Source organism: Tupaia chinensis, unplaced genomic scaffold (assembly GCF_000334495.1).
Source record: "Tupaia chinensis unplaced genomic scaffold, TupChi_1.0 Scaffold000565_1, whole genome shotgun sequence".
Classification (NCBI taxonomy): Eukaryota; Metazoa; Chordata; class Mammalia; order Scandentia; family Tupaiidae; genus Tupaia; species Tupaia belangeri.
Genome location: NW_006160078.1, coordinates 1,468,679 through 1,479,697, shown reverse-complemented (window position 1 = coordinate 1,479,697; position 11,019 = coordinate 1,468,679). Strand labels below are relative to the sequence as shown.

General features: G+C 42.8%; 1 protein-coding gene and 1 long non-coding RNA gene across 2 annotated transcripts in view; one reads left to right on the top strand and one right to left on the bottom strand.

Moving 5' to 3' along the window:
* The window catches only part of LOC114009565 (uncharacterized), a 32,862-nt gene continuing 21,843 nt past the window's right edge, over positions 1–11,019 (top strand). Inside the window, exons 1-2 of the long non-coding RNA XR_003550964.1 lie at positions 1–606; positions 2,131–2,323. This is a non-coding gene — a long non-coding RNA (uncharacterized LOC114009565). The remainder of the gene's footprint in view (positions 607–2,130; positions 2,324–11,019) is intronic.
* The window catches only part of IL5RA (interleukin 5 receptor subunit alpha), a 43,201-nt gene continuing 34,511 nt past the window's right edge, over positions 2,330–11,019 (bottom strand). The window contains exons 9-11 of the mRNA XM_006157936.2: positions 10,600–10,696; positions 8,869–8,953; positions 2,330–4,335 (exon numbers count right to left, since the gene is read on the bottom strand). Coding sequence (XP_006157998.1) covers positions 4,249–4,335; positions 8,869–8,953; positions 10,600–10,696 — 269 coding nt within the window. The 3' untranslated portion in view covers positions 2,330–4,248. The remainder of the gene's footprint in view (positions 4,336–8,868; positions 8,954–10,599; positions 10,697–11,019) is intronic.

Genomic DNA, 11,019 nt, shown 5'->3' with positions numbered 1-11,019 from the left:
TTTTCCAAAAAAAAGAAAAACACTGAAACGTGACATATGTTGGCACCATTGAGCTGTGTACTGCAAATGAGTATCCTCTACTGACCAAATCTAGCTCGCGGCCTATCCTTTCTAAATAAAGATTTATCGGAACACAGCCAGGCCCATTCCATCCATGTATCTTCCGTGGCCAATATGTGGCATCATAATGGCAGAACCGAGTAGGCAACAGAGACCACATGGTCGTCACAGGTGAAAATCGTTACTGTTCAGCCCTTTAAGAACCAGGCTGACCTTTGAACTATGGCACCCGGATGTTGGGATTTTCTTTCCACCGTTTCTCCTCACCGCTGTTCTCCGCCCGGCCGCCAGGTTGATATGTTCTTTCACTGTATCACCTGGTGAGAACAAATCTTTGTTTTAAACAAACCTAATAAGACGCCTTCACGTTAAAATCGTTGACTGAAATGTTGGCTGCGTGGACCACGTGGGCCGCGGTATTAAGTCCCTGACAACAGACGTGCGGGGGAGCCTGGAGCGTGGGTCCCCGCAGGGCCTGCCGGGAGCTCAGGGAGCTGCTGCTGCAGAGTCCGCGACAGCGTTTCTGGCGCAGGCGCCACGCCAACAGTGAGTGCTTACTACTTCTTTAAACTCCAGCAACGGTTTCATTTCTGCTGCTAATCAGACAGCGTTACTGAACGGGTCTACTGCGCTTAGTTCTTCAGGCTCTTAAGTTGAATCTATGCTGATGTACATGGAAGAAACTCTTTTTTCTTTGGCTAAGCCTCACTGGTGGTCGGTTTCTACTTGCAAAGATAACCAAGACGCCGTTCTTGACCTCGGTGTTTATGCCTTAAATGATTCATAAATTGAGAGGAGGGCAGTAATTGATAGGCTTAATCAGAGGTAGCTGGGGAACGTAAAGGGGGTGAAGAGCCGAGACTTAGATGAAGTGTCAAGATGAAGAAAAGGTTGAAAGGGATTTTCCACCATAGAAAAATCTTAAGCTGAAGCACAGAAGGAACAGGCAGCATGGTGCTTGCAGAAAACTGTGCAGTGCCAAAGAAGTGGTCATTCTTGGGAATGTGGCTAGAGAGCCTCTGAGAAGCCAATTCATAGTAGACCTCCATCCCCTCCCCACACGTGCCAGAAAGTTGGAGAGAGAAAGGGAGAAAGAACCCCCAAATGGGTGTGCTCAAGCTGCAATCCCTTCTCCATTTCTCTCTGCTGTTGGTGTTTGGGGCCTGCGTACACAGGTGCCTGGTGAGTTTTTCGGGCTGCCCAACTGGGATTTAAACCACAGTCGACTATGTCGGCTCTGGCTCCCTTAACCACTAGGTTACAGGACCGACCCTGGACTTTGTCTTTGAAGGACATTTTGCTCAAAGGTGATGGGAAGTTATTTAAGGATGTTTGGACAGAGGATGATATGGGCATATGTGCCCTTTACATAGATCCCTCAGCAGGAGGAAATACTGGCACCTGGGAGTTTAGGTCAGAGGCTACTGCAATGGCCTTAACTGAGAGATGATGGAACAGAGAAGGAAAATATTGAAGAGGGAAAATGAGAACTATACTCTTTAATTTGCAGACTTAGACTATTCACTGTCCTTTATTAAACATTTCTTATTCTTAACCACATTTACATTCACATCTATTAACTTAAAGCAGAGAGCTACTGGGAAAAACAAGATTGTCTTTTAATTCAATATAAAATTCTAAAGAAAAGAATGGTTTTCAAAAAGTTTGAACTCTGGAACTCAATTTGTAGGACGTAGAAGCAGGAATAGCTACATAGTCATTGTCACAAAGATCCTCGGGCTAACACAAAGTCCTGTTCTAATTAGGTTTTTCACCTTTACCCGTGCCATCAAAGATTGTTTTCAGTTCTCTGTTCTCGCTTCAAGATATCTACTTTTTCTTTAGCAAATTAGCACCTAAGGTTTATTAATTCCACCAACAGATGGTCCTGACACATACAAGTCTCACCATGAAAACGTTTGGATTTTTAATCAGGATGTTCTTTGCCCACGTGGGTTCTTCCCCAGCCTGCATAAATTGCTTGAGGCCCTAGGCATTTCAATGAGACTCAGGTGGTCGAGCTGTTGGCAAACAGGAACTCCTTCCTCTCTTCTCCCTTGTATTCCCCAGATGCCAAGGAAAGAGAATGACCCAAAATCCTTACTGGAAAGGACATCTCAGAGAACCAAGATTTGTTCTGATCCTGTGGCTATGGAGATTTTAGGAGGAAGATCACTCTCCACCCTGTGCTGGTGGGAACCACTTTGGTGACCTCAGCTTACCCTTAAGCGACTGTTCAGGTTCTGTGGTAAGCCATGACAAGGTTAGTGAGTAGAGTACAGACCACTCAAAATGAACCCGTTCTGAAGCTGGATCCCTTTAATTCAGCAATTTTATGTGAAACAACTAAGCTACATTGTCTCTAAGAGTTCCAGGCCATAGCAGTGTCTCTTGGTTACTTCCAGTCTCCTCCCCAAGCACCTGTCTTCCTCTCCATAGTGTTACTGCAGTCTTGATCTCTGCCTAATGTTGTTGAGTTCTAATGATATGCAGAATGCTGTGCTAAGACGCACAGGGTATAAGAGGTCTAAGAAGCATTTATACTTTCTAATGGCCAGGTTATATCTCAGACCCTGCAGATTAAAAGATGCATTTCCCATGAGCTCCGTTCTCCTGGAGCTCACGGTCTTGCAGGGAGTCACCCCAGTGTTCACGGCATACCCTACCATGCAGTAGCTCCAGGAAAGGGGATGAGGTCCAGAATGAGGATTCAGAGGAAGGATCAACAAACTCTGCTTTTGAAGCTTTCTTGAGGAGGTAATGTTGGATATGAGTCCAAAGAGTGAGTTCTGCAAGCTGAGGAGTGAGGAAGGAGCAGTACATGGTCATTGGGGAGGCCACAGGGATGACCTTTAAGGATTGATCCTGACACATGTGCCAAGGGCCAGATGGTGTCCCAGCTTGGAAAAGGTCAGAGCCCAGGTCGTTGGCTGCTGAGGTCGAGGGAGGCATCCTAGGTGAATACCGGATCAGTGAAGAAATGGCCACACATGAGATTGGCTTCCTTCTAGTCTCAGCAGAAGCAGAGTCTGTAAGACTGGTTTTCTAGGCTCCACTTTGAAAGAGATCAGGCAGAGAGGTCTAAGTCCACCAGCAAGGACAGTGTCTTTGATAGACCTTTTCTAGCACTTTCCTTCAACAGTTGGTTTTTGAACATTGATAATTTTAAGTAAGCCCAAGGCAGTGGCTCTTTAAGTGTGGTCTGCAAGCCAACAGCATCAGTGTCACCTGGGAACTTGTTCAAAATGCACATTCTCAGGGCCCTTCCAGACCTACTCAATCAGACCCTGAAGACAGCCCAATCTGCTGTGTCCTAGTGGGCCCTCGGCATGCATCTGATGCATGGTCAAGACTGAACACCTGACCTAAGGTGTTCATTAAAACAGAATCTCCACCATTGCAGAGATTCTGCATCAACTGAGTGATCAAGCATTTTGCTAATTACTGCAGCACCTCTTAAAGACCTTGCCTAGTGGTCCTACCCATAAGCAGGTTTTGGCATTTCTAGACAGGCCTCTCTACGTTACTGGGGTCATTTTGGCCTGGTATTCAGCTCCTTGCTAAGTAATTTCTTATCCAATGATCTTTCTAAACTGCTTGCTCTTGCTTACTCTCTCCTTATCTCTCTCTCCCCAACACACACACACTCCTACCTTGAAAAATTATTCTACAACTCGGGGGGAAAAAAGCACTATGAATATGTAGCTCCCACCTGCGATAGGGAAGCCACTCATGAATCCCAGTTCATGATTCTCTCCAGGCTGGTGCAAAAATGCTTTCTTCCTGAGATTCTGTTACCACTGGCAGCTTAAATAGCCCAAGTGGCACTACCAGAAGTGAGCACAGTTGACATTAGCCTTAAAAACTGTCTCTTGTGCAAAAACATTTGAGGTAAGTCATGCAAATCACAGAGATTGCTGGATGAGGAGGCGCCAACCTGTACAGTATGGGAAGAAAACCATGGTAGACTGCTCAGATGAATGGCGCACCCCACTATGAGTGACGAGGTTCTGGTGAAGCAGCCTACATTTTTAAGAAACAGAAGACCGGAATGTCTGGGTATATTGCCTTGCAGCTAAACTGAGTGTTCAGGAAACTCAGCTCCTCTTTAGCCAAGAATCAGTAGTCCCTGTTCTTCTTATCACTGAGGCACGTGTGTGAGTTCACTTGAAAATGCCACAGTGATGATCAAAACACAGAATCTTCCAGGATCTCAAATTCAGGCTCTTCCACATAACTTATGACTTCAATTTCTGTTTCACTGGAGCCAGTTTTCTGTAAAACAAATAACGTTTTCTTAGTTGTGTGGTAGAGAACTTTGTGTTTCTTCAAATTTTTTAGCTTAAATGGGGCCTGTCAGTGGCGAGGGTAAGGCGGATGGATTCCACATGACCAACTGCACCATTTGAGTCCTGGACCTAGTGACTTGGAAAACATGTCGGTTGTGAGTGTATGTAGCCAGAATTCTGAAAGGAAAGAGAAGGGATTGTGACATGACCATTCCCTGTGGGAAGGTACTTTGTCTCTTTCTCTCTCCATTAAGCACACATACCCTCTGGGGGGGGGGTGGTGGGGAATGTTCACTGAAGAAAATGTGTAAAATGAAGTAGGAAGAAGAAAACAGTACTTACTCATAAACCTATCTTCTACACAGAGCATGCTGTTTCTCCTCAACAATTTTCTTCTAAGCATAGTTTTCTTTATACTTCCATGAAGTCATTTGTATACACAGCCTTACAAATTGATTTCTAATTTAATATATTTTAAGTTACATTGTCATCTGTTCTTTAATTACATCATTTTTAATAGGTCTATCGTATTTTCTCCATAGGTAACGCTTGCTTGCTCTTGCTTACTCTCTCCTAAATTTGGGTAGTTATGTCCAGTTTTGACACATTTAAGCAATGCTGATAACAATTAGAAAATTTATAATAAAAATAATATAACCTGTAAGAAATCAAGTTCTTTTTTTTTTTTTTTTTTTTTAAGAGGGATTTTTGCTGAACTGTGCATATGCTCACCAGAGAAATAAAAAATATCAACCCCTGGGGGAAAGGTCATGTCACAATCCCTTCTCCTCCATTCTCCTTTTGGGATTTTGGGCATGCATGCATATGCACCTGGCGTGAGTTTTAAGCTGCCGTATCTGGGACTTGAACCATGGTTGACTACATGTGAGTCCAATGATATAACCATTACGCCATCTGTTGGTCCCTGAATTCCATTTTTAATATATACTCTGCACTAGACACAGTGTTCTGCATTGGGTATATGAGGGGTCTTCAAAATATTCATGGAAGATGCATATTGTTAAAATAAAAAAAATAGGCCAGTTCCATAACACAACAGTTCACCCCTGTGTGTAGGGAGCTGGATCTACATGAATTCCAGTTCCAGTGGCTTTAAAAACACACTGGACCCATGTGTGTGCATGACTAAAATCCTGCCAGGATGGAGAAATGGAGGAAAGGGATTGTGGTATGACCACACCCCATCAAGGAGTGTATATGTGCGCTCTCACTCTCTCTCTGGTGTGTTCACTTTCTTTCTCTCTGGTGAGCATATAAACCCTGTGGCAGAAAAAAAAAATACATATGGATTTTAAAACTTTTCACCAAATAAACTTCTATCTCAATTCTATTTGTCTACACTTTCAGTCCTCTCATACACTTAGGAACATGCTGCTTCTCATATGTACTTTAGTTTATAGTCAGTCTAATTGTGGAAGTAACCCTCTCAAGTTACCGTCATAGAAGTAATCAACAGCTGGAAACCAGTATCTAATCAAAAGCTCAGGATATGATTTTTTAAAATAAGTCTTTTTCTACTGCTAAAGGTCAGCTTATTTCCTTCATGGTCTCATGAATGTTGCAAAACGGTTTCCAACTGAAGTCTGAGCAAGCCAAAGCTTGTTTGTTGAGAGCTCTGCGTGGCAGGTATCTCCCAACTCCTGGGACCTGGGGTACGCACACCAAGCTCAAAGGTGCAAAGCACAATCAAAAGTAGACTGCTTCTTTTTCTAGTAGCCAAATGCTTCCCAGAGGTCACTGCCAATAGCACTTGTGGACCTTTTGTCCTTGCAACAGAAGCATCAAGAGTGGGTTGGAAGGGACCAGCAGTTAGTGTAATGGCTATGTTGCTGGACTCCCACGTAGTCTACTGCAGTTCGCGTCCCGGACCCGGTGGCTTAAAACTCACACCGGGTGCGTGTGCGTGCGTGCCCAAGATCCCGAGAGGAGAATGGAGGAGAAGGGATTGCGGCATGGCCATCCTCCCTGGGGGGGTGATTTCTCGCTTTCTGTCGCTCTGTCTCTGTCTTGTCTGGCGAGCGCATGCGCCCTATAGCAAAAAACCTCTCCCCCCCCAAAAAAAAAGAGTGGGTTGGACAGCCTTTGACTTTGGAGAGAGAAGCTGGGGCAGTGCTGCATGTAGCCCAGTCGTGGTCAGCTCTGCACTGGCTCACATGCAATCTCCAGTGGAGAACCAGGTCATGGCACTGACAGCACTAAATGGTACTCTATTTTCCCAGTTCTCCATGCTTTCTCTTTCTTGTTGGTTTGTTTTTATGTGAGGCTGCAGTGTGAGACGAGAGTAAGATGTTCTGGGAAGCCAGACGGCTGTAAGCTTTGACATTAATCCTTTGCTTATTCTGAAAGCAGCTTGTCTACCCATAGTTGTTATTGTGCACACACAACTTGATTTTAATTAGCAACAAACCCTTAGCTTATATAATAAGCTCTTAAGCCAGTTGCTTTCACCCACCTGAGACTATTAAAGGAAATCTTTTGGGGGCTCTGTAGAGAAATTAGATACCAGCATTAAGATGTTCTATTAAGCGGCCAGGACAAATGACCTCAGTCTGCTGTTTGAAGCAGATGTGGTTTCTCAGGGAGGAGCAGGGAGGAATTGGCTGCCCACATTCAGATGAACTGGCACGAAGTCTCACACGGGGTCTGCTCTCCTTCCAGAACAGCTCTGGGTGAACAAGAACGGATGGACTGTTCCTCAGGTGAAGGAGAACATGAGGGTTGACCCAAGGGCAGACTTTGTTTTATCAGTTTCAATTCTCTGCTTCAGTAGGTTAATACACTACTGTTGTCTCTAAGTCATTCTAAATGCCAAAACTGCAGAGTCTAAAGAAAGTCCTTAATGAAATAAATCATCTTGGTGGGTTTTTCACCAACTCTCCTTTCCCCACCACCAGTCACCAGGTGGTTCATCCAATCAAGAGTTACTAGAGCATGAGGCCAGTAGATGGTATAGTGGTTACATCGCTGGATTCCCACATGACTGACCACAGTTCAAGTCCTGGATCTGGTTGGCTTGAAACTCACACTGGACATGTGTGCGTGTGATGGGCACAAGATCCCAGGAGAATGAAGACAGGATTGTGGCATAATCATCCTCTCTGGGGAGTGAATTCTCATTTTCCCTCTCACTGTCTCTCAAGTGAGCACATGTGCCCTAAGGCAAAAACTTCTTTTTTTAAAAAAAGTTACTAGAGTGAAACCTAATTATGTTAAGAAACTGCTTGATTAAAATCAGGAGTCAACTGACTATAACCATGGGAAAATCTGGTTTGTTGCCTGTTTTTTAAGTGAGGTCTTATTGGAACATGGCCATGGTCATTCATTAGCACATTCCTTCTGACAATTTACACACTACTACCATAGCAGTTGGAGAGGTGAGACGGAAAGTATTTGGCCCTCAAATATCAACACTGGCTTTTTATGGAAAAAGTTTGGAGGCCCCTGGTCTAACTAGCCATTCAGTTTAAGGATAAATTCAACAAAGTGCAATAACTGTACACTGAAAAATCACAGAACATTGTTGAGAGAAATTAAAGAAAACATAAATAGATGTAGTTCCATGCAGCATTTATGGGTCAGAAGACTCAATATTGTTAAGATGCCACTTCTCAAATTGTATTTCAACACAAATTCAATGAACCAACCGCCTTTTTTCTTTTTCTTTTTTTTTTTTTCTTTTTTGTGGAAAATGATAAACTGGCTCTAAAATTTACACAAAAATGTAAAGGACCTGAAATAACCAAAACAGCTTTGGGAAAAAAAATCATTTCAGTGGCCTTATACAACCTGGTGTCCAGATTCACAGTGGAAGTACAGTAATCAAGACAGTATTGAATTATCATAAAGATAGACAGCTAGATCAATGAAACAAAATAGCTGTAGACATAAATAGACAACTGATTTCTGATGCCAGACAATTCACAGGGGAAAGTTTTTTTTTTTTTTTTCTTTTTAAATAGTGCTGAAATGATAGGATAGTCATAGGTAAATGACTGTTCAGTTAAGCCTAAGTGTTCAGTAAAGGCCTAAGAAAATTCTTATTTGGGGAAATCATTTGCCTTCTCTGTGGTTTTTATGACAAGGAACTAAATTTTCCCTGAAAAAAAAATTAACTAGGGTACTTGTGCAGAAACATGGGGTCTTCAAAGGTCAAGCTAAGGGGAGCTTGGGCATTTTTATCCGTGCCCCTTACTAAATTGGGGCTCACAGGGCAGAGGAATTGCCCTAGTCAGTAAAAAAAAAAAAAAAAAAAAAAAGGCTAATTTCTCGGTAAATTCAAATCTGACTAGCGATTCCACTCATAATTAAGTAGGACTTTTCCAGTATGTAAAGACATTGATGAACACATGTAACAAAGCAATCAGCCAAAGACACAGTGAAGGAACAGAAAGGCTCCTGGCCTCCTAGGTGAAACCCTGCCTTATAATACAGAAAACCAAGAACCCAGTGACAGTTCGTAGGGGACTCAGCCTGGGTACCTAAGAAATTTCAACATTACCTCATAGTTAGTGGTTACAAAGAGATCTTTGATATTACTTTTTGGTGCTGGAATTGGTGGAAACAATTTGGTCCATAAGTGACATCTGAAAATAGAGTAAAGGAAGGAATTAGGTAACCATGAACATCCCTTTTATCTTTGCTGATCTACTCTAAAAATCAACCTAGCTAATTTAAGGACCTACTGTTTTGTAAATTCAAAATCTTTGACTAAGACTTACATGTATCTACATTGTAATAGGAATTGAAGGTCTTGAGGGTACAGGACTCTTACGGACTTCTGAATTACTCAGGAAGGACAAAATGGTAACTGTTTCACATTGGCATTACCAAGTCTAATTTCTGAAAATGATGATAAATGTCAAATGTGTAGTGCCTCATTACCTACAGTGCTGGATGTAGTATTCCTTCAACTGTGCTGACTCAACAGTTTATTATCCTTTTTTATTTTTCTTTGAATGGTCACCCCTCAATCCATAGATAACATCTAATATAAACAAAAATAAAAATTATATATAACTTTGACTTCTCCAAAACTTAACTACCAGTAGCCTTCTGTTGAGTAGAAATCTTACTGACAACATAGTTAACACACACTTTCTATGTTATATGTATTATATCATGTGTCCTTATAATAAAGTAAGCTAGGGAAAAGAATGTTAAAATCACAAAGATGAGAAAATACTTTTATAGTATTTTCTGAAAAAATAATATCTGCATGTAAGTGGACCCAAGCAATTCAAACCCATGCTGTTTGAGGGTCAACTATATAGCATTTACAGTAGTAAAGCTGTTTTCTGTAAAAATCATTTGCTAAATTATGAAGGGCCAACCCAGACAGAGTATATATTTAAACCACCTAAAGGGTTACTTAGTCTTCCTGAGTGCTAAAATCGATGAAGAGTGTGTGGGTCACTCGTGGGCCCCAGGATAGGATATCAGATCTGCATGACATTCCAGGATCTGTGTTGGACCCAGGAACAATCAGCCACTTGGGCTGGGTAGTGGCAAGGCCAGGGAGGACATGGCAGCTGAAGAGTGAGGAGTGTAATGTGGAGGCTCGGTGGTTTTGGCAGCCTGCCTCTATCTGGGATGTAAAAGGCCCATGCTGGTGGCTTAACAAGGACAACCAAGCACTGAAGTGAAGGCTGGGAAGGTATCAAAAGAACATGAATATAAAAACTTTCACGGGGAACCAGCAGTTAGCGTAATGGCTATGTCGCTGGACTCCCACGTAGTCGACCGCGGTTCGTGTCCCGGACCCGGTGGCTTAATACTCACGCTGGGCGCGTGTGCGTGCGTGCCCAAGATCCTGAGAGGAGAATGGAGGAGAAGGGATTGCGGCGTGACCATCCCCCCTGGGGGGTGATTTCTCGCTTTCTGTCTCTATGTCTCTCTCTGTCTGTCTGGCGAGCGCACGCGCCCTACAGTGAAAATCTCTCAAAAAAAAAAAACTCTTACGGAAATGAATAGGCTACTGACAAATTCGAGAAGAAGCATGCGATGGCTGAGGGCTGCATTGTGCTCTGCCCGGTGTCTGTAAATCACCTGCTGATGTTTTTCACTTTAGATTTGTTCTTTGCTCATCTTGGAAAGGCTATCGAGTAACAAAAATGCTGTCATTTCCACCTGATGACTGGGACCCTTTGTTTAATGGATGCATAGCAAGATTGTAGAAATTCAGTACTCGGTACTTAGATCTTACTGGAAGCACTAGAACGTAAATACCTACATTTTACAGATGAGGGAGAAAATTAACAAGATGAAGCAGATGGTTGCCAGAAGCATAATAAGAAACCATTCTTTCAAGGGCTTCTGCTCATCGTTTCCTGATGGGGGGGAGGGGGAAAGAAACCAGAATTAGAATTGGTGGCAGAAGGTGTGTAAGTGTGTGACACTGGACATATAGCTTACCCTTCCTGAGCCTCTGATTCCCATCTGCAAAAGGGAGATGGCATCCATTTCACAAAGTTTGTATAAGGGTGAAATGAAAGCATTATTGAGTCAATTGTCAATTATTTATGGAGTCCATGCTGCATATCTTGCCACCTGGATCCTGGACATTTTTGGCTTTTGATATATAAGGATTTTAGATGGAAAGCTACAGAAACATAAGCCTACTTGGTAACCTAATGGTAGTACAACCACAATA